Source organism: Hyaena hyaena, unplaced genomic scaffold, assembly GCF_003009895.1.
Source record: "Hyaena hyaena isolate Hyena2069 unplaced genomic scaffold, ASM300989v1 scaffold_392, whole genome shotgun sequence".
NCBI lineage: Eukaryota > Metazoa > Chordata > Mammalia > Carnivora > Hyaenidae > Hyaena > Hyaena hyaena.
In genome coordinates this window covers 1413538-1435544 of record NW_024081017.1, presented here as the reverse complement: position 1 = coordinate 1435544, position 22007 = coordinate 1413538, and the positions used below count along the sequence as shown (strand labels likewise).

At 56.2% G+C, this 22007-nt stretch overlaps 3 protein-coding genes across 10 annotated transcripts; 2 read left to right on the top strand and 1 right to left on the bottom strand.

The window, feature by feature from the left end:
• Positions 1 to 352: 352 nt before the first annotated feature.
• CCDC159 (coiled-coil domain containing 159) lies at positions 353 to 6575 on the bottom strand. 4 transcript variants are annotated; one of them, XM_039250924.1, is made up of 13 exons: positions 6497 to 6575; positions 4979 to 5097; positions 4627 to 4850; positions 3832 to 3865; positions 3443 to 3531; positions 3270 to 3351; positions 2883 to 3078; positions 1974 to 2059; positions 1821 to 1897; positions 1344 to 1465; positions 1039 to 1121; positions 583 to 696; positions 353 to 419 (listed from the first exon to the last, which is right to left on the bottom strand). In XM_039250924.1, the coding sequence occupies exons 1-13, from the start codon at positions 6505 to 6507 to the stop codon at positions 415 to 417; spliced, it is 1242 nt and encodes a 413-aa protein (XP_039106855.1). In that variant the 5' UTR covers positions 6508 to 6575; the 3' UTR covers positions 353 to 414. The 4 variants fall into 4 exon arrangements, with proteins under 4 accessions (XP_039106855.1, XP_039106853.1, XP_039106856.1 ...); XM_039250922.1 differs by having other exon boundaries at positions 600 to 696; XM_039250925.1 differs by having other exon boundaries at positions 600 to 696; positions 1974 to 2041.
• Positions 6576 to 6645: 70 nt separating this feature from the next.
• On the top strand, positions 6646 to 9203 carry TMEM205 (transmembrane protein 205). Of its 5 annotated transcripts, none has more exons than XM_039250997.1 (4): positions 6646 to 6720; positions 7460 to 7568; positions 7673 to 7836; positions 8855 to 9203. In XM_039250997.1, the coding sequence occupies exons 2-4, from the start codon at positions 7469 to 7471 to the stop codon at positions 9158 to 9160; spliced, it is 570 nt and encodes a 189-aa protein (XP_039106928.1). In that variant the 5' UTR covers positions 6646 to 6720; positions 7460 to 7468; the 3' UTR covers positions 9161 to 9203. The 5 variants fall into 5 exon arrangements, with proteins under 5 accessions (XP_039106928.1, XP_039106927.1, XP_039106932.1 ...); XM_039250996.1 differs by lacking the exon at positions 6646 to 6720 and adding an exon at positions 6751 to 6907; XM_039251001.1 differs by lacking the exon at positions 6646 to 6720 and adding an exon at positions 6915 to 6993.
• A 1207-nt stretch (positions 9204 to 10410) lies between these two features.
• Positions 10411 to 21466, top strand: RAB3D (RAB3D, member RAS oncogene family). The gene is made up of 5 exons (XM_039251063.1): positions 10411 to 10538; positions 11887 to 12159; positions 12816 to 12934; positions 13022 to 13146; positions 18625 to 21466. The coding sequence occupies exons 2-5, from the start codon at positions 11932 to 11934 to the stop codon at positions 18810 to 18812; spliced, it is 660 nt and encodes a 219-aa protein (XP_039106994.1). The 5' UTR covers positions 10411 to 10538; positions 11887 to 11931; the 3' UTR covers positions 18813 to 21466.
• The last annotated feature ends 541 nt before the right edge of the window (positions 21467 to 22007 follow it).

Genomic DNA, 22007 nt, shown 5'->3' with positions numbered 1-22007 from the left:
GGGCGACCCTGGGCCTCGACCTTCCCTCCCGGTGCCTCAGTTTCCCCTTTGGGGCAGTACGGGCCGCAGGCTACATCGCCAGGGCCCCCCCCAGAAAGGAGCTCTGGTGGCTAGTATGAACGAGCCTGTCTGGACACTCCTGTCTGGACAGACTGACCCCAGACTTAGTATATGCTAAATCTGGCCTCACTCTGTCCCCTGACCTTAAGTCTACATCTCCTCAACAGCCTCTGGGGTCTCCGCACCGCCCCCAACAGTGGGAAGTAACCTAGCGCGGGGAGGGGGGGGGGGAGGCAGGGGAGGATCATTCTCAGGCACAGGAAGCAGCAGGATCAACAATCCACAGGTGGAAGAGGGTCTTGGCTAGTTTATTTTCTCTCTGGAGGGGTCTTCAGGGAGAGCAGTCCCGGCTGCTCAGGCTGCGGAGAGAGAGCAGGGTCAGGACCCAGCTCGGTATAGAGGACCTCAGGGCTGGAGGTCAGAGAGCCGATGTCCCAGTTGGGAGCTGGGAGGGTCCATACTGTGCCGCTCCGGGGCGGGCCAGGAGGGGAAGGGTGGGGCGGGGCAAGGGAGGATCCGCACCAGGAGGGGAGGAGCACCTCTTGCTGAACTGTGGCTGGGAAGGGTCCTGGTCTGAGTCTGAGTCCGAGTCCCAGGAGGGGAAGAGAGGGCTCAGGCATCGGTGCCCCTTGTGGCCTGCAGGAGGGACAGGTGCAGTTCTGGTCTTCTACCCACAAACCCTGAATGTGACCCTTGAGTGGCATCATGATCAAGGACCAGCGGCCTTTGATTATGTCACTTGAACGTGACCCGACATGATACCAAAGTATGACCTCAGTGACCCCTGAATTTTACCACACTGATCCTTTACAAAGATCCCATTGACCCTGAGTGACCCCTGGATGGAAATCCTTAATACGACCCTAGAACAAGACCCAACAGCTGTGATCCTCAAATATGGCCTCTGAACATGACCTCTATGTGTGAAACTGGAGAATGAACCCCCCCCACACCCAAAGGGCACATCATCCCCCTCACCCCTGAGGTTCGAGGCCCTGGGGTGGCCCCCTGCGGACATGGCGAAGAGATCAAAGGAGTTTTGCAGCAGATGCACCGCGGACCTGCAGGGAGATGGGGAGCTGGGGGCCCTGGCAGACTCCTGGCTGCTCAGGGCTGGGTCAGGGGGGTCATGGTGGGGACAGAGGTAGAGGTGAGTCCTGGGAGGAGAGGGACGTCTGGACTCAGGTGGGCTCCACGTTCTGGTGGTCGGTCGCTGCTTGATCTGACTGGTGGGAGGGCGGGGCGGATGACGGTCAGAGATTAGAGTGGGAGCAGGGCATCACCATATGTCACTCAGCTCCTTTTGGAGGTCATCCCTCCAGGAGCCACTGCCTCCTGGTGGCATCTTCTCAGTCTCCGGCCAGTTGGATGTCTCATGCCCCTGCTGCTTCATCTTGGTCAGGACCTGGGGCCGGGGTGGGGATGGGGGGTGGGAGATGTGTGTGAGAAAACAATAGTACTAACAATGACGATGGTGAAAAACGTCCACTATAGAGCACTTATTATACGTCAAGCTGCCCTCAGAGTGTTTAACATTCAGTTCATGCAGCTACTTCTTCAGGTAGGGACAGGTTGTTATACCCATTATATGGATGAGGAAACTGAGGCCCAGAGAGATGAAGTGCCTTGACCATAGTCACAGAGCAGTAGGTGGCAGAGCTGAGATTTGAACCCAGGCCTTCCAGCTCCAGTCCGATGGTGGGGACCGATAGAGATTCCCCTGTCCCCCACTCCCACGGGGTCCTAACTTCTCTGCTCACCTTGCGGCACTTCACCTGCGTCTTCTGCATCTTCTGGATGTTTATCAGGTTCTCTGTGATCTCATCCTCCTGAGCCTCTGTAGGGGGAGGGGACTCAGGGGGGCCAGAGCTGGAGAAGGACCCCCCTCCTGGCTGTGGGCTCCGGGCACTCACGGAGCTTCTGATAGATGAAGGTCACCTCCTCCCGCACCAGCTCCAGCTCCTCCCATAGGAACTTCTTGCTGAGGGGACAGTGCAGCCTAGACCCACAGTCCCTGCTCAGCCTTGGTCTCCTATTTCCTGACCTTCTGCCCTCCCGTTTGCCAACCTCACTCCTCAAGCTTCCTCCAACTCCCACATTCCGGTCTGTTCAACCACCCATCCCCCCAGGGCCTGTCCCTTCCCCCAACCTGCGAGTCCCCCTTGCCCCCCACCTCCAGTCCTTCCCTCTCATCCTCTCCTTCTGACCTCCAGCCTCTGATTGCGTCAGCCTCTTGTTGCCTGGCCTCCATCGCCCCACTTTCTGCCCCTCTGGCCTCCCATACTCTCCCACCCTCAGTCTCTCCTCCCTCCGGCTTACTGTGTCACCTCCAGTTTCCGGATCCCCTGGCCTCTCTCCCCATCCCATCTCCAGCTTCCTGTCTTCCCTGCCTTCCGGCCTGCAGCTTCCCACACCGCCTCCCTACTGCTTCACTGCCTCCTCATCCCCTGGTCTTTTTTTTTTTTTTTTTTTAATGTCTTATTTATTTCTGAGACAGAGAGAGAGAGAGACAGTGTGAGCAGGGGAGGGTCAGAGAGAGAGGGAGATACAGAATCCAAAACAGGCTCCAGGCTCTGAGCTGTCAGCACAGAGCCCTACGCGGGGCTCGAACCCACGAACCGTGAGATCATGACCTGAGCCGAAGTCGGACGCTTAACCGACCGAGCCCCCCAGGCGCCCCATCCACATCCCCTTGTCTTGTCGCCCAAGCCTTCCACAGTCCCCAGTCCTCCTTACTCAGGCCTCTCCCACCTGCCTCAGCCCCTCTCCCTGGCTTCCCTTCCCTCCCACAGCTTGCAGGCTGCACTCCTGACCATGCCCACCTGTCCCGGATCTCCTGGGCCAGCAGCTGCAGGCAGCGAGTGGTGCGGGCCCTCTGTACCTCCTCACTGTCACGCAGGGTCTTCTGTAGCCCTTGAAGGCCTTGAGCCAGGGCCCCGTACAACTCCTGCCGCCCCTGCTCCACGACCCACTTGCGTCCCTCCTCTTCTGCCTGGCGGCTCATGGGTCTCAGCACCTCTGAAGATTAAGTTGGGGTCTTGATGAGCCACAGACACACCTGCACCCAGCTCTGAACCCAGCTTGCCCTAACCCTGGCCGGACCCTGACCCTGACCCTAGACTCACCCACCTTCTTTCACCTTGGGCTAACCCAGCTGACCCCAACAGGACCAGCCTCCTGCCTGACTTTGACCTTTGGCCAGTCCTCACCTTCAAGCTGCTGGATCTTGATTTGCTGCAGGCAGCTCTCCTTCTCCAACATGGTCACGGAGTGGTTTAGGAACTCGAAGGCCTGCGAGGAGGAGGTCAGGCTTGGGGACAGGGGCAGGGAGGGGGTGGACAGGGCCAGAGGTTGCTGAGGGCAGGGCAGAGGTGACTCACACCTTGGTCTGGGCATGTAGCTGGGTCTTGAGTGACTCTAGTTCGCATCGCAGGTGCTTCTGGGAGTCAGGAATCATCATGGTGGACTTAGCTATGAGCAGAGGTGGGGGTCAGCCAAGGTTAGGAGGGGTGGCGGCAGGGGCAAGGTCAGGTCAGGGGTCAACAGAAGCTTGGGGGGGGCAAGGGGCAGGACAAAGTAAGGAGCTAGGGTCTGTCGAGGCTGAGGTAGAGGCGGGAGTGCAGGACAAGGCTAGGGGCATAACTCCAGCTGACGATGGGGCAGGGATAAGTGGGCAGCAATGGCGTAGCTCTCCCAGGCACTGCTAGGGCAGAGGGTGGCGGAACTGGCGGATCTTCCACACATAGTCTTGTTGGGAGGCAGGGTTCTCACCTTTGACTTTGGAAGAGCTGGTCTCCAAGGGCTTCTAGGAAACAGGGACGTGAGGGCAGTAGAAGTTCATCTCTGTGCTTCTCCTTGCTCACCCAATCCATAGTGTGTGGGGGCTGGGCATGAGTCACCTGCACTGAGTGCTGGGTGCCCCAGACCCCGGATGCAGGGAAATCTGCCTCTCCGTACATGCGCCCACCACCGCCCAGCCCCCACTGGCCCACACATGGTCAGAAGTATACTTGTGTGGCTTGTCCCCTGCTTGCACATGCCTGGGGGCTGCCCCTGACAGCACGCGCCTGCAGAGCCCCATCCCTGGCTTGGGCTCAGGCAACGGCCCTCCTCCTTAAGGGCAAACAACATAGACCACGTCTGTGGGGAGCTCCAGTGGCCCCGAAGCACAACCACACACGATCGTCGAAACACAACTACAGCCGCACAACTACAGCCGCACAAGCTCAGACACAGCCACATACGCCAGGTGGTAAGACCCAGGGCATCCACTTACAATCCATCCCAGACACACAACCACAACCGAAGACACACAGGCAGTCATACCCAGAAACAATCACAGACAAGACTCCCCAAAGAGATAATTGTGCACCCATTCCATTCATCCCTTCATCCGTGCATTGAAGACATTTTTCGCGTGGGCGGGCTGAGCACCGGGTGCTGTTCAAGGTGCTGAAGATACATATCGTGAGGAGGACAGGGCCTCCCCGGCCCCCAAAGCCCCGCCCAAGCCCTAGAGCAGTAGACCGAGGTGTGGCCAGGAGGGGTTTCCCGGGTGGGGGTGACCTTAGTGATGGTATGATGCTTCTTCAGGTCGTGGTCATTACACTGCTCCTGTGAGTCTGGGTTCTGGATGAGGGGAGACCCATACAATCGAGGCCCTGAGTCCCTCCCAGGCCTCCAGTCTAGACTCCGCACTGTGTTCTCAGAAGCAATTGGCTCCAAGGTCTCCGGCTCTGGGGTCCTGGTCCAGTGAATCGTATAGTCCAAGGTCTTGTCTGAGGAAGAGTCTGAACGGAGGGTGGGTGGGGGAATGTGGGGGTGAGGGCTTTGTGGGGGCGGGAGGGCTTTCTGGGGCTGAACCGGAGCACTCCAGCCCCTCCCAGCTCCCCAGCCCCCGGGAAGCACCTCAACACACCCCAGTACTTGTCACACTTCCCGTTAGCAGGCAAATACACGTTGGAGGGCAAGGGAGATGAGCAGTCGCAGGGCAGAGAGTGGTCAGGGTCCTGGGGTAGGCCAGCCAGAAGGGGGTCGCTTCAACAAGGGGGGGACAGGGGGCTGCACTGAGACCAGCCCCCATGTCCTGACACTCCCAGGCCTTCCCTAATACCCCAGAGCGGCCTCAGCCCTGAACACAAGGCCTCCCAGTTATGGCAGGAGCAGAAGCTGGATGAAAGAGAATCCCAGCCCCTGGCATTGGGCTGGGTAGTGAGAAGGATCCAGAAGACCCCCACAGAAGAAAGTGAGGCCTCAGAAGAGCCTAAAAGCAAAAAAGGATCTTAGCGTTGGGAACTAAAGGAAGGGCATTCCCGGCACGGAAGAGCATGTTGCAAAATCTTCGAGGTGTGGAAGCACGTGCTCTGTGCTGGTACATTCAGGATGGCTGAAGGTAGGGTCCAAGAGGAAGCGGTAGGTTAGCAAGGCAGCTCAAGCAAGGCATTGAAAGCCAAGCAGAGGAGTTTAAGAACACCACTCTGGGTCTCACACTCATGCCCCCTGTTCAACAGTCCAGTGTTGTTAGGGCTGCTGCCGATGGAGACCTGGGGGAGGTCGGCCTGGGGAAACTTCCAGGTGAAGGGCATGCTGTCCTGAGTCACATTCAGCCAGAAAGCCCACACTCTAAGGCTTTCCCTTCTGCCCTTGCTGGGCTGGCTGGTGCCCTTCCTCTGGCCCCAGTCCTCCGAAAATACTCCTATATGCCCTTCAAAACTCTACTCAACATTTGCTTTCTAAAATCTTCCTTAATCATTTTTTTTTAAAGCTCATATTTTGTGAGCACCTCACTGAGGGCTAGGCACCACCATAAGCACTCACTGGGTCTTCATACCCATTTAGGAGCTTTTCTTCTGCCCGAAATGTTCTAGGCTACCCCTTCAAGAATCACTGTCTCGGGAGGTCCCACTTCCAGAGGCCATACAGCATGATGATTAAGCGAGGAGACTCTGCGGCTGGGTGCCCTGGGTTCGAATCCTAGCTCTGCCCCTTCCTGGCTGTGCGATGTTAGAGACATCTACACATAGAGACTCTCCATGCCTCAACGTCCGCAACTATAAAAATGCGTGTCATACTATATCCACCTTATTGGGTTCTTGCGATTAAGTAAATTAATCTATGCCAGTGCCTGACCTACAGTTAGTGGGAAACCCCTCGAACGTCACGCTGAGAACCTGGGAAACCATAGGAGCCCTGGGTGGCTTGAAGGGAAAGAGGAAAGTTGATTTCTGAATGCCAACTACAGGCAGGTCCCCAATCGAGCCCCCCTCCCTTCCGCATAACCTTCCTCCAACCACTCCCACAATAGCGGTTTCTCGGGCTGTCCCCGGGAGAATTCTTAAGGAAGGGGGCGGGGTCATTAGCCTGAGCCCCGCCCCCCGGGCCGAGAATCGCGCCCGCCGGGCTCTCTACCCCCTTTCACCCCCCACCTACTACATACCACCTGCTCATGCTCTCCCCTCAGGGACCGCAAAGCCTATCCCCAGCTGTGACGCTGAAATTTGATCCCGTGGGGACACCATCGTATTAAAACGCGCAAAGCCTAAAGGCAGAGTCACAGAGAGGGGTGTGGCTGACATTTTAGCTCCGCCCCCGTCGATGCAGCCAAAGGCCTCATTGGCGCCTTCCTGCTTCCGCCGATCTTAGGAGCCGCGGTGTAATTGGGTAAAAGCTATCGAGGGGGCGGGATTCCAGGCTGGTTTCCGCTAATCGATTTGTCCATATCTAAGAGGGTGGTACGTGAGGCGGCAGATCTAAGATCCAATTGGCTTCGGGCTTCGCTGGGAGGCGGGATGAATTCTTGAGAGGGGGCTGAGGAGGTCTGCGGGCCACCTGGGAGCGCGGGAGCAAGGTAGCAAGCCCAGCCCACCTGGCCTACAATATCTGGCCTGGGTGCCTCCATCCTCGGACTCCTGGGTGTTGCGGGCTGAGGTCTGGGTACAGTGGTAGGGTCGGTGTCCTCGGGATGAGATTTGAGGTTTCCCAGGACTAGACGGGATCTCCGGGGGGTGCTATAGGCATCTTCGTAGTGATATCTGGGATCCTGAGTCGAGAGCAGGAGTCAGAATTCGGTCCCTGAGCTGATTTGGGGGGAATCACTAGGAAGACCTCTGAATACTCAGGGCTGTGAGTTTGTGCTGCGGGGCCTAACTGAAAATTTCGGCTTTTCGGACGAGGCGTGGTTGCTGGGGTCCAGAGAGCCTGGATCTTGAGGGCTGACATTTGGAGAGATGGGGTTGGTGGTTGTCACAGAACTGTTCTGGGTCTTCCCCTCCCCCCATTCCCGGGCTGGTATCCCATGATCTCTGCTGGGTTGGCCGTGACCCTGGCCTTGAGCAGGCTCACAGGCTGAAGACCAAGGGGCAAAGATAAAACTCTGAGCTACCCAGTGCCTCTTTCCCAGGCCTGCAAGATGGAGGAAGGTGGGAATCCAGGAAGCCTGACCAAGATGGTCCATCTACTGGTCTTGTCAGGGGCCTGGGGCATGCAAATGTGGGTGACCTTCGTCTCAGGTAGGGACCCTCCATCTGGACATCATGGGTGCGGGGGGTGGAGACAGGAATGAGAGGGGAGACCTGGAAATGTCCTAACAGGCGTGGTCCCTTGCGCCCCACAGGCTTCCTGCTTTTCCGAAGCCTTCCCCGACATACCTTCGGCCTTGTGCAGAGCAAACTATTCCCTTTCTACTTTCACATCTCCATGGGCTGTGCCTTCATCAACCTCTGCATCTTGGCTCTACAACATGCCTGGGCTCAGCTCACATTCTGGGAAGCCAGCCAGGTATGCGGGCTTGGGCTCCACTGCCCTCTGGTCATTTGTTCCCAGGACCTCACTGAGAACCCATGGCCACACCTTTGTGAGAATTAAAAACAAAAACAAAAAACAAGCAACTGCACCTTCCTGGTGGGCACTAAGCTGGGCTCTGGATACCCTTGAGCAGTGCGCAGCCTGCACAACCATCCCTAGTAGCCCGGTCTATCCCCCAGTGTCTCTCTGCTGGCTGCTGCTCCCTCTCTTTCCCCTGGCTAGGCCTGCTGCCAAGTTGTGGTGACTCAGCTGGGTTAGGGCAGTGACCCCAGCTTATTGTTTAAAAACCAGCCCGACTGGGAATTTACGGTTCCCCACTCCCATCCACACTTTCTCTCAGCCACAAGGCAGGGGACCATCTCTGCATCTCATATTTCTCTATCCTGCCCTCCCCCTGCCCCCGTTATGTTCCGCAGATGTGGGCAGGTGAAGCTTGACAAAGTTTCCAAGAATAATCCCATTGAGACAGGATAGGACTATATGTAACTAGAACTTAACAGAACTTTCTCTTCACTCCCTGTGGACCCAATCTCGGCTTCTGGAGTCTGAGTGGGGCCCACAGAGGAGATGGACCCCATCTTAGGCTCTCTTTTGGGGAGGAGGGTTATGGTGCTCCGTCTCAGTTTGGGAAAGAGAGGTTCTGCCCTGAGATGCCCCCGGTTTTGGGGAATAGGAGGGAAGGAGACAAAGCTGTGTTGTGGAAACTTCCAGTCTGAGTATGCGAGGAGGAGAGGCGGCTCAGGAGGTTTCTGGGGGAAGAGGGGGCACAGTGATGGAGGCTGGCGTTAGGAGCTGCTGGATTCGGGGAATGAGAGCTGGAGCTCTGTTTCGGGCCTCTAGACTGGGTTTGGGGAAGAAGAGGGAGGCCTAACTTTGACCTAGTGCGGTCTCCCATCCCCCTCCGGGCTTTTGAGGGTGCAGGAGGACCCTCTCTAGGACACCTCCTGCCTCCTGGGCACACCCCACCTTTTCCTTCCACCCCCTCCTACAGCTCTTCCTGCTGTTTCTGAGCCTCGTGCTGTCCACCATCAACGCCCGCTGGCTAGAGCCCCGCACCACTGCCGCCATGTGGGCCCTGCACGCCGTGGAGAAGGAGCGGGGCCTGGGCGGGGAGGTGCCCGGCAGCCACCAGGGCCCGGACCCGTACGGCCAGCTGCGGGGACAGGACCCCAAGTACGGTGCCCTCCGCCAGATCTTCTTCCGCTACCACGGCCTGTCCTCCCTCTGCAATCTGGGCTGCCTCTTGAGCAACGGGCTGTGCCTTGCGGGCCTTGCCCTGAGCCTCAGGAGCCTCTAGCCCTGCGGGGGACCCCAAGGTCAAATAAACACGTCTTTGGAAATGGGTGCTGTCCTTTTTCGCCAACTGGAAAGCAGGCAGAGGTGTCGGCCAAGGGAGAGCCGAGGGCCTTCGCTACCAGGTTCCCACGGCCTGGTGGTTTGGAATGTTAGCTATCACGGCCCCTAAGCTCTCATCGCGACCATGACCAGTGTGCGTGAGAAGCACGTGTTGGATGTTGAGTGCCCTGGAGATTTGGGGACGGCTTGCCACTGATCCTACGCCGGCCCTTTCCGAGGCACAGGCACGCACGCACGTGGCAGCCCTGGGAGGGAGTTGCTGTTCCCGGGAAGCAACGGGAACAGGGAAGTGGCTTCAGGTGCAGTTGCTGGGGTACGAGCCCCAGCGAAGCCTGCAGATCCTCTCATGGCTTGAAGAAAACACTGGGGCCTCAGCGGGGCCTGGATGCCAACTTTCTTCACTGTGTGGCCTCCTGCAAGGGGCTGCCTGGCTCCGAGCTCCATTTCCTTCGCTGTAAAAGGCTTCATTCTAAGGGCCTGGAAGCGTATTTCGCAGGGACCCAGCCCGCTGGAGGGTCAGGCACTGCCCTTCACAAACACTGACACAGATCCGAGCCCTCACACAGCGCTGTGAGGCAGGGACTCTCGTTCCGGACCCCGGGACGGATGGGGAAACAGGCCCGCGAAGTTGAGGAACGCGTCCCAAGTGAAACAGAACTAGAAATTGATGGAGCAGGGATTTGAACCTGACTCCAGATCCTACGGTCTTCACTTATGGCACGTAGTAGGAGCTCTATGTAGTTAGGAAGAATGAAAAGTTTATTGGTGACGGGAGGGTTCTAGACTGCTTCTAGCTCAGGGCAGCTTCCAGCCCCTGCTTCCCGACGCCGCTCCCCGTCAGCCCCTGCGGCTCTCCCCCCCCGCGGCTCCCCCCCCCGCGGCTCCCCCCCCCGCGGCTCTCCCCGCCCCCCCCCCCGCAGTGGGGCTCAATAGCCAAGGCTACCAACCGGCCCCCGTCAGAGAATCGGGGCATATGCTGGTGTGGGTCCCCGCTGCCCAAATGTCAGTCTGCTGNCCCCCGCGGCTCTCCCCGCCCCCCCCCCCGCAGTCCCGCTTTTACAAGCCCCGCCCCGGACTCGGCCCCGCCCCGCCCCCTCCCGGGAGCGGCCCCTCCTCCCCCGCCTGGGCGGAGCCGGCGCGGGATCCGGGTGGCTGCGGGCAGCGGCGGTGGCATCGGCGGCGGCTGCGGGGTCGGCGTCGGGGCTGGGGCCAGGCTGCAGCGAGCTCGGAGGACGAACGCCCGCGGGTAGCGCCTCCCTCAAGCGAGGTGACCCCTTCGGTGGGAGCGCAGCCTGCCCCGTACATCCGCTTCCCAGCAGGTCTGGGGGGCTGAGGGGTTAGAGGGAAGGCCCGGGGCCGGGGGAACAAAGGCGAACGGAGGGGAAACGCCTCTTCCTTCGCCCCCACCCAGCTGGGCTCCTCCGGGAGCGTTAATGGGGCGCGGGCGGGGCGGAGAGTCCAGCTGGGAACAGGAGATGGGACCATATGGTGATGGGAGGAAGCGCCTGAGCCCCCCTGCACCGGCGGGGGCGCCCCGAATCCACTAGGGGGACTGGGCCGAGTCCGCCGGGGACCCCTATCCAGTGTCAGGCGTGAGCGAGGGTGGGCAGATGGTCAGGAAGAGGTGGCACCGGCCGACAGGTGGGCTGGGGCTGGGGGTGGGGTAAGGGCCCCAGCCTGGCGGCCCTGCCCAGCATGGGGAAAGGCTTCCTGCCACTTGTCTTCCCCTCCTCGAACTCGTTCTCCCGGAACACCGGGTGGGGCCGAGGGCTGGGCAGGAAAGCGCCCAGGTTCGGTCCTCTTTTAAAATGGGAGAAAGCCCCACAGGCAGTTGAGAAATAGCTTTGCGAAGGGTTCCTCCGCCACCGTGCCTTCCTTTCAGCCAGGCCTCCAGGAGCCTCATGGTGCCTCTCAGGGAGTAGCCATGGACAGCTGGGGAAACTGAGGCCTAGGAAGGTAGTGAGGGCTAAGGGGGTGTCCCTGACGCAGGTGAAGCAGCCCAACTGTGGGGACAGATTGCCAGCAAAGGGTCAGGGGTGGAGGGGTGGTGGTAAGGTTCTTATTATGTGGCTTCCTTGGAATTGGGGACTATCACTGCAGCCTCTGTGGGCTGGGGCTGGGGTGAGTCAGCCCTGCCTCTAGGGAGACAGGCCCACCCCTTTGACAAACAGAAGGTGGCAGTACCCATTTGGGGGGAGAGCTGGGCTTTAAGCCTGGGCTGTGTCCTCTGAAACCCCCTTCCCCATGGAGGTCAGGGATGGGGTTAAACTCTGCTTTGGAAGGTGGGGGGTGTCACGGCAGGTGTCCCTGCCAAAGTCAACACCCAGGCCCTGAGGGGGGGAGGCTCTATCCACCAGCTGGCAGGCCCCCCCTTCCCCCCAACTCACACCTGGGCTGGGCCAGCTGCTCGCTGTGGGGCAAAGTCCACACCCAGGCTTTCTGCAGGGTCTGGTTCCTCAGTGGCCAGAGGAGGCTCCCCATGTGCCCCCCCATCACCTGGGCCCTTGCACTTGCTAAATGTCCCCATTTTCCAGAAGAGAACACTGAGGCCCACAGAGACCAAGTGATGCATCTGAGGCCACTTAGCCTCCAAGTGGCAGAGTGAGGATTTGAATCCAGGTCTGGTGTGTACATTGGAGCCATTCCTGGTGTTTTACTGTTCTACAGGGCTTCAGCCCCGCCCCCCTCCCCCCCAGGAGGCTCCCTGCCAAGATGGCATCGGCCGGAGAACCCCCCAGTGGCCCACGGGATGCAGCAGACCAGAACTTCGACTACATGTTTAAGCTGCTTCTCATTGGCAATAGCAGCGTGGGCAAGACGTCCTTCCTGTTCCGCTATGCGGACGACTCCTTCACACCTGCCTTTGTCAGCACCGTGGGCATTGACTTCAAGGTCAAGACGGTCTATCGGCACGACAAGAGGATCAAGCTGCAGATCTGGGTGGGCCCGGCGGCTGCCGTGGGTCTGTGGCAGGGGACAGAAGTCTGTCTGCAGGCCCGGGAGGGCCTGGGGTCCCTCCAAGAATGTCCGTGATACGATGCAGGGCTGTGGGGAGGGGGTCCAGGGTGGGGGAGGGGAGGGGGCTAGGGGTAGACGTGAAGAGGAGGGGGACATTATCTATGGGCTGAATTCATCAGGATGAGGGGCACATGCCCTGCCCAGTGGAGTCTGAGGGGCAGATGGTGCCGATCAAGGCATTAGACATCCTGGTGACCAAAGGTGGGAAGAGGTTTGGGTACCATCGCAGGGGCGACCCCAGGGTCCCCCCACTGAGCCTCTGTGCTCTTCAGAGACAGGCTCATGCTCCCAGTGTGGCTGCAGGTGACGATTGTCATGGTAGCACCAGGATGTCTTCATCACGATGGTATTGTCTGGCCCAGCTGGCTGTGAGCCAAGTTTGGTCTCGGAGATGAGGTCAAAGGGGCTTACAAATATGAGAGGCGCTGACCCCTCCACCTGGGAATTCCCCAAGGGCAGGGCGATGTCTTCCATCAGACCCGGGCTCTGAGCACGGGGTGATGCCCTGCTTAGGGCCCTGCAGGGGTGGGGTGGCGAGCAGAGTAGCTTCTCGTCGCCTGACCCTGCTGCGTTCCTAGGACACGGCGGGCCAAGAGCGTTACCGGACGATCACCACAGCCTACTACCGCGGCGCCATGGGCTTCCTGCTCATGTATGACGTCGCCAGCCAGGAGTCCTTCACCGCTGTGCAGGACTGGTGAGTGCTTGTGACCGCGGACACCCTGGCCGTCGCCCTCTGGCCCTGGCCCTTAATCTCTAGCCTAATGGCCCTCCCACTCCACAGGGCCACACAGATCAAGACCTACTCCTGGGACAACGCTCAGGTCATCCTTGTGGGGAACAAGTGCGACCTGGAAGATGAGCGTGTTGTGCCTACCGAGGACGGCCGGAGGCTTGCTGATGACCTCGGTGAGTGCCCAGCCCGGGGCCCCCGGCCCTGGACCTCTCAGACCAAACCCCAGTCCCCACCCTTGGGCTCCAGGTGCAACCACAGTCAGCAACCCTTTGGCTTTGAGGATCCGCTCGGAAAAATACCCACATGTATGCCACCTTCCGCATTTAATTTCAGAGAATTCGGTTACAGAGATTCCCTCCCTCCCTGCCCCAAAACGTTCCCGGAAATTTATCCTGCAAACGGGCCGCCCACATGGGAAGTGGCAAGTTTATCAGATTTTGAGGGCAAGCTTGGTAACCTCTTAAATGTCTCACAGTGGGGGAAGCAGCCAAACATAAAGCATAGTCATGTGGTGGAATACTACACAGGGGTGAAAAGGGGCAAGCATGCTCTGCTATGGCAAGATCTCTGGGCTCTATGCGGAAGTGGGAAAAGCAAACTGCAGGAAAGTGGGCTTGGCTGCTTCCTTTAGTCCGCGGCTCAGCAAATGTTGTTGCTGTTTTTAATTTTTTAGTGTTTTATTTACTTTTGAGACAGAGAGAGAGACAGCGTGTGAGCAGGGGAGGGACAGAGAGAGACACACACACAGAATCCTAAGCAGGCTCTAGGCTCTGAGCTGTCAGCACAGAGCCCGACGCGGGGCTTGAACTCATGAACCGTGAGATCGTGACCTGAGCCGAAGTCGGATGCTTAACTGCTTAACCAACTGAGCCACCCAAGTACCCCAGCAAATTTTTTTTTTTAATTTTTATTTATTTCTGAGAGAGAGAGAGAGAGACAGCCTGAGCAAAGGAGGGTAAGAGAGAGGGAGACACAGAATCCGAGAAACAGGCTCCAGGCTCTGAGCTAGCTGTCAGCACAGAGCCCGATGCGGGGCTCGAACCCACGAACTGTGAGGTCATGACCTGAGCTGAAGTCGGACGCCCAACCGACTGAGCCACCCAGGCGCCCCCTTAAAAGGCCAGATAGGAAATATTTTCAGCCCTGGGGTCCCTGTCCCCACTCAGCTCTGCTTGAAAGCTGCCAGAGAAAATGAGTGAATGAGTGTGACTGACTGTCATCAAAACATTATTTATAAAAATATGCAATGGACCAGATCTTGGCTGTGACTTGAAGTTTTCTGACCCCTGCATTCGTGTATAAAAGGGTAAAAATAAGGATATATATTTATGTTGACCTGAAGAAACTCTGGGAGGATCCAGAAGGATCTAGTAACGGTGATGACCTGTGTGTGTCTGAGAACTGGGGACCAGGGCGCTAGGATGGAAGGAGGATTTTTTTCAGCCTACCTTTTTGAATCAGGCAAATGGAAATTTAAGCTCAAAGGAAATCTGGCCTGGAGTATTCTAGGATTCTAACCCCTCCCCAGGACTCCCCTTGCAGTAGACAGTGTAACCACTATAGGGGAAGGTGGGTTAAGGACCCACACTCAGGAGCTAGGCTCCCATTCCTCAACCCACTAGCTGTGTGACCTTGGACACATCGCCTCCCCTCTCTGTGCTTCCATTTCTCTACCTGGGAAACAGTGAAAATGGTTAGCGCTGTTAGAAAGATGACATAAGCCAACATTTGTCCGGTTTGAACATTAACTCGTATTATTTCTCGATCACTTGGTGATCCTGTGTTGGTAACTTAAGCCCTCTGGGCCTGCACTGCCTCTGTGTGAAGTGGATTTAATAACAGCCTCACCTCATCCAGTTGTCATGGGGGTTAAATGAGTTATGATGGACGAAGCAGTTATCACAGCCTGGCATGCATGTAGATTGTATCTGGGTGTTAGCTAGTGTGATTGTGAACTGTTGTTGATGCTTTGTACATAAAACTCTAGGCTTCACATAACAGCCCACAAATCCTAAAATATTTACTATCTGGCCCTTTACAGAGAAAAGTCAGGGACCCTGGACTATAACAGTTCTCTCTCTCTGTATTAAATCATGGCTCTACCATATAGATATTTTTAAATGTTTATTTATTTTTGAGAGACAGAGAGACAGAGCATGAGCGGGGGAGGCGCAGAGAAAGAGGGAGACACAGAATCCGAAGCAGGTTCCAGGCTCTGAGCTGTCAGCACAGAGCCTGACGCGGGGCTCGAACCCACGAACTGTGAGGTCATGACCTGAGCCAAAGTCGGCTGCCTAACCGACTGAGCCACCCAGGTGCCCCCCTCTCTCTTTCTCTCTTTTTTCCTTGTTACCATCTATTTGTTGGACAAACTGGGTTTTTGTTCCATGGAATATTTCCAATTTGAGATTTGCCTCTTTGCTCCCTCGTGGTGTCATTTAACTTGTTCCTTTGTTCGCTGTGTCTCCAGCTTGGCTCTCATTTGCAGGTGTGCTGGGGGGTCAGCTTTTGCAGCCTGGGGCTAGATCCCCAGTTTTCCTGGAACCGGGGAAATGAGCTATGACCCAGCCATGGGCTAGAACCCTCCTGAATGTTGCCCACACCTCCCAGGGAACATCTAGTGAGGGGGCCGTAGGGGGTTCCTAATCTGTCATTAAGTTTAAAATACCGACGAACAGAGCAGTAGGCAGAATTTGAGCCCAGTTTTGCAGGGGAAAGAATACACACATGGGGTGCCTGGATGGCTCAGTCGGTTAAGCCTCTGACTCTTGATTTCGATTCAGGTCTTGATCTCACGGTTCTTGAGTTTGAGCCCTGCATTAGGCTCCATGCTGAGCGCAGAGACCCTGCTTGGGATTCGACCTCTCTCCCTCTCTTCTCTCTGCCCCTCCCCTGCTTGCACTCTCTCTCTCAAAAATTAAAAACAAGAAAACTACACGCACAAGCATGCACACACACACACACACACACACACACAGACCCAACCCCAATAGTTGTGTATTTGTGTTAAAAAATATATATACAGCAGAAAGCTAAATACCAAAACACCAATAGTAATTGTTTCTCGATGATAAAATCACAAATAGCTTCTCTGTCCTGATGTTTTTCAGGAGTTTCTGACTTCTTCAGTGGATTTCTCCACTGAATGTTTACAATCAGGGGGAAAAAAAGTATTAAGAATAAAACCTGAGATTGTTTGAGCCGCACACAGATAAGGAAATGCCAGTTTTGCTTAAGAGGACAATGGGGTGAGATTGACAATCACTAGGCTCAGAATAAGAGATCTGAGGGGCGCTTGGGTGGCTTAGTCGGTTAAGCGTCCGACTTTCGCTTAGGTCATGATCTCACGGTTCATGGGTTCGGGCCCCGCGTCGGGCTGTGTGCTGACTGCCAGCTCAGAGCCTGGAGCCTATTTCAGTCTGTGACTCCCTCTCTCTCTGACCCTTCCCTCCTCACGCTGTCTCTCTCTCTCTCTCCTAGAAATAAAAAAAAAGGAATAAGAGATCTGAGTTCATGCCCTGCCTCTGCCATTCATTCATTCATTCATTCATTCATTCATTCATTCATTCAGCAACTAGGTTCTGAGCACCTGCTCTGGGCCAGACGCTGGAAGAGGCAGACAGTAATTCTACCTTGGAGCTGGCATTCTAGTAGCGGAGACAGACAGTAAATGGATAATTACACACATGATTATTTAATTACAATTACATTTTTATAGCACGGCATGACGGGGTTGGGAGAGAGGCCCGTTTGCCCTGTGCTGTGGGTCCAATGGGGGCGTTTGAATTTCTGGCCCAACTTGGCAGGTACGGTGGGTGTGGACATGTCGGAGACCTGTAGGCAGAGCCTGAACCAGCCTTTTAGGGTGCAAGAAGCCTTGTCAGGTACACTACACCCTTAATTTTAGGTAGCTAAGGGACGACAGGGAAGTCCCCAAAGTATATTTACTACCTTCCACATGTGGGAGAACAAGCTTTTTTTAAAAATTTTTTCAAGTTTAGGGGCGCCTGGGTGGCTTAGTCGGTTAAGCTTCCTACTTTTGCTTAGGTCATGATCTCGCGGTTCGTGGGTTCAAGCCCCGCGTCGGGCTCTGTGCTGACTGCNTCCGACTGTCGCTTAGGTCATGATCTCGCGGTTCGTGGGTTCGAGCCCCGCGTCGGGCTCTGTGCTGACTCCCAGCTCAGAGCCTGGAGCCTGTTTCAGTCTGTGACTCCCTCTCTCTCTGACCCTCCCCTGCTCACGCTGTCTCTCTCTATCTCTCCTAGAAATAAATAAAACATTAAAAAAAATTTAAAAAAAAAAATTTTTTTTTTCAAGTTTTATTTATTTTGAGAGAAAGAGAGAACAGGGGAGGGACAGAGAGAGAATCCCAAGCAGGCTCTGCACTGTCAGCACAGAGCCCGATGCGGGGCTCAAACCCACGAACCGTGAGATCATGACCTGAGCCAAAACCAAAAGTCAGAGGCTTAACCGACTGAGCCGCCCAGGTGCCCCAGGACAAAGCTTTTTTAAAATGAGAGACAAGGTATGCTGGTCTCTTTGATGCTGAGAATGTATTCCAGGGCACCTGGTTGGCTCAGTTGGTGGAGCATATGACTTTTGATCTTACAGTTGTAAGTTTGAGCCCCACGTTGGGTGTACGGATAACTTTAAAAATAAAATCTCAAAAAAAAAAAAATCCTGGGGCGCCTGGGTGGCTCAGTCAGTTTAGCGTCCAACTTTGGCTCAAGTCATGATCACAGAATTTGTGGGTTCGAGCCCTGCGTCGGGCTCTGTGCTGACAGCTCAGAGCCTGAAGCCTGCTTCCGATTCTGTGTCTCCCTCTCTTTCTGCCCCTCCCCCACTCACGCTCTGTCTGTTTCTCCAAAATGAATAAACGTTAAATAAAAAATATATATACTCAAAGGAACTTCGTGTCCCCTTCCCCAGAAGGAGTCAGCCAGCGTGCCCTCCCTCCTGAGGCCCAAGGTGGGACCATAGGAATATTTATTATTATTCATTAATTTAGACCTAAAATATGTATTTCATATTTATTAACTATTGTCATGTAAGCCAGGCAGCCTGGGTGTGAATCCCAGCTCTCACACGTGATACCTTGGGACTGATAGCTTTTCCTCTCTGTGCCTTGGTTTCCTCATCTGTAAAATGGACTCTAACAGCATGACCGTCAGGGCATCATGAAATGGGTTAATTTGCATAAAATGCAGAGAAAAGGGCCTCCCACAGTAGGCATGAAGTCCACACTGCTTATTATGATCATTTATTATTCTCCTTATTACCATTTTTAGCACGGTCTGTGGGCCCAGAGCGGTCAGCATCGCCTCTGCCCCACAGACCCCGGGAAACCTGCCGATCGTTACGTGCGGGCCAGGCCCCAGAACATTGCTTGCTGGACTCTTGCAGCCCCTGCTTTGTGACAGAGAGATTCTTAGACTAATCCACCCGGGGTGGAGGTGGGGGGCTGCCCCCACAGGTTTTCATCGGCAGCCGCCTCGCTCCCATCTTACAGACGAGCAAACCGAGGCTTCAAGGGATCAAGGCACTGAGCCGAGGTCCCGCGAGTGCATGAAGGGCAGGCCTGGGCTTGGAAGCCACGTCTGGGTGAAGCCACAGCCCCGCCTTACTGGTGTTCCCACCCTGTGTCCATCCAGGTTTCGAGTTCTTTGAGGCCAGCGCCAAGGAGAACATCAACGTGAAGCAGGTCTTTGAGCGCCTGGTGGACATCATCTGTGAGAAGATGAATGAGTCCCTAGAACCCAGCTCCAGTCCGGGCAGCAATGGGAAAGGCCCGGCCTTGGGGGACACCCCAGCCCCTGAGCCCAGCGGCTGCAGCTGCTAGAGATGGTCCCCAGCCCCTGTCCACCCCTTCCTGCCTCGGCAGGGACTGTGACTGAGGCATGAGCCACAAGGGCTGTTTCCTAGCTCAGGGCACCCCCTTCCCTCCCGCCAGCCGTTGACCCCGACCCCTCCGCATGGCTGGTTCTCTCGCCATGGCCGCCATCTTGCCGGAAGCAGCCTTATATCACAGGCCCCAGACCCTGGGGACTCTGCCCTGCAGGCGGGGCCTGGAGATGGTGACGTGCACGAGCTTGCTGCTTTTCGAGCATTTTCACGGAGGGAGCGAGGGCAGCGGGTCCCACCCCGGTCTAGTGGAGGGGTGGCCACAGTGCCTTCTGGGTTAGAACTGTTGTTCTCGGCCATTCCATGTCAGGCGCCGCCTGGAGTTCACAAGCTGGTTTGTCTTCTTCCTCCTGCGGTGTGAGTCCTCAGAGTTCTCCTTCGGAGATGTGGAAGGCGACTCCTTTCTCAGGGTCCCTCCGGGGTGGCCCCAAGCCTGCCCCCAACCCTCCCCGACCCCCAGGCCTCAAGCTTCCAAGGCAGGGAGGTGACTCTGGCCCTCGCAGACCCTTCCCTCCTGGCCTGCCGCTCGTCTGCCTGTGAACGCAGTATTAAAGCAGCTTTTCCCATTCTGCAGGGACAGGGAGTCAGAACCCCCCACCCACCCCCCGTCCCCTGCCCCCACCCAGCTTCAGGGACCCCAGAAGTGCCTTCTGAGCCTCCCCAGTATTCCGCATCACCCACACCCCTGCCACTGTTCTGGCCTCTTCACTACGTCTCTCATCCCCGGATCCACTTCTAGAACGATGCGCCGCATCAGGCTGGGCGGAGAATGACCCAACCCCGGGCGTTCCTGCTGGGGGCGCTTTGCCAGGAGTTCACCTCAGAGCCGGGAGCCCCCGCCCTCCTGCCCACACCTGCCTCTCCCAGACCCCGTTTGGCTGGCGATGTTTTAAGCAAGGGCTTTCCACATCTTACATCCTGCCAGAAAAGGAAATTGAGCAAGGTTCCCACAGCCTGCCCTCGCCGGCCGCTGGCCGATGGAAGGACTTGGGCTCCTCCCCGTCGAGGACCCTTGAGGACCCAGAGTCCATTTCCTGAGTGATATCAGTGGCGGGGCCCAGCAATGCGATGCTTCCTATTAATGGAAGAGGCCCTCTAAGGGAGGCCTTAGGGCTGGGGCGGAAGAGGCGAGGAGGCAGGGTTGTGTAATAGTTGTTGCCACATGCGATTCACAGATAAAGCTTGGGGGTGAGCTGGGAACCAGTCCCCCTGGTTGACTGGGGTCCCCAGCCAGCGGGGTGGTGCAGTCTGAGGATCCACCTCTTACCTCCACTCCCCACCCCAACTCAGTGTCAAACTCCCATGGCATGGTACCTGTTTGTGCCCCGTCACACCCACTAACCCCCCACAACTTGACAGTCACTGTGACGATGGCCTGAACAGACGGTCCGCTCTCCACTCCCAGCCCCAGACACCAAAACGACTTCCCGTAGCCTTAAAGATCTCAGCCTCCTCCTGCTGGACGTGAGGAAGATCTGCTTCAAGTTGAACTCAGCTCTTCCCTTTACAGAAGCTCTGGATTGACTCTCTTTCTAGAGGGCTCTGTTCATCCCACACCAAGGGCGGCCCCTCAGAGCTTCAAAGCGAGGGTATCTTTGCAAGCCAACCCATCAGACAACAGTGGTGAAACGGAAAACCTTTTGGAAACGTGCACAGTGTGTTTGGGGAATGTTTGGGGCAGAGGCAAACATGTCCAATGCTTTAGCGTAAAAGAGAAATGAAGGCAGCTAGGAAAAAGCCTGGGAAGAGGCCCCAGGGGCTGTGAAGGTTCTGTGGGCTAGCCCACTTGCTTAAGCTGCTGCCAGAAAACAAAACAAAACAAAAAAACCAAGACAATGGTAGATCAGAGCGCTATTCTCAAAGGGACGAACCAACTTGTGTCTTGGACCTGATGTGGGCTAAGCCTTGTGTTTACCAAGAGTTTTGAACACTCTAGCTTTGAGCAGCACAGAGACTGGGTTTTCTCAAAACTAGGTTTATGTAGGAGAGGGATTTTTTTTTTTTTTTTGGCTTGTTCCTTCTAAAAATAAGGCAAGTTGTTATTTTATAATTTTGGGTGGAGGCTTAACTCACGATGGTCTCTGGGGACCAAAACCAATGTCCTCGAAGTTCACGGGCGTGGGTGGGGGTGGGGGGTGGGATGGAGAATCGTTGAGTTTACAAGCAAAAATGAAGCCACAGGCTGTGGGAAAACCACTTCTCCCGGGAGAGTGAGGTCCGGAGAGGTGGCCCGAGGCTGGGTCCTGAATTCTTACCGTTGGCTTTTAGCGGCTCGTCTTTCCATTGCTGTGACCAGGGTTTGGGGCTTGGAGGTCCGCTGTTTTTCTCTTCTTTATTTCTTTGGCTTCCCCAGGGATCCAGCTCCTTATATCTTTTTCTCCGACCCCCACTCCAAAAGGCAAGTAAGGGGTGAAACTTGGTCTCTGCAAAGTGGCTTCTCCCCTCCATCCTGAAACACTACGGCGTGAGCTCTCGACTTGGTCATTCGTATTACTGGATGTGGTTCTCCTGTTTAGTAAGCGATTCTTTGAGGTCCGCTCGGAAAGATGAGCACTTTTAGCCACAAGAGAAAATAAAGCCGTTATGCCCAGATGCACTTGCTCTGTGTATTTCCATTAGTGAAACGTGATTTCCAGGAAGAGAGCGGTTGAATCATGGCCAAGTAGAAGCTCGGTCAAGGGCCACGCATGCTGCACAGAAACGGAATGAGGCTAGAGAGGCCCGGGTCTGGGGCTGCCTCTAGCCAGGGTTCATGCCCACCACCTTCGCCCTGGAAAGTTTGCTACATGGTGGTGGTGGGGGGGACAATGTGGCCCCAACTAGTCCTAATAAGATGATCTGTTCTCCCACTGCAGCTGGAGGGAGCCTGTGAATACCCATTGCTCCTCTCCTCAGAACCCTCCATGGCTCCCACTCAGCATAAATGTCTGTCTTCCTTGCAGCCCACAAGGTCCTACGTGATCTGACCTGTCACTTGCCTCCCCTCAGCTCTTCCCACCTGCCCCCCACATTTGCTCTGCTGCAGTCACAGCGGCCTTGCTGCTGTTTGAACACACCAGGCCCCTGCCTCAGGGCCTTTGCACTGGCTATTCCCCCTGCCTGAAGTCAAATGGCTCCTCTCCCTCAACCCCTC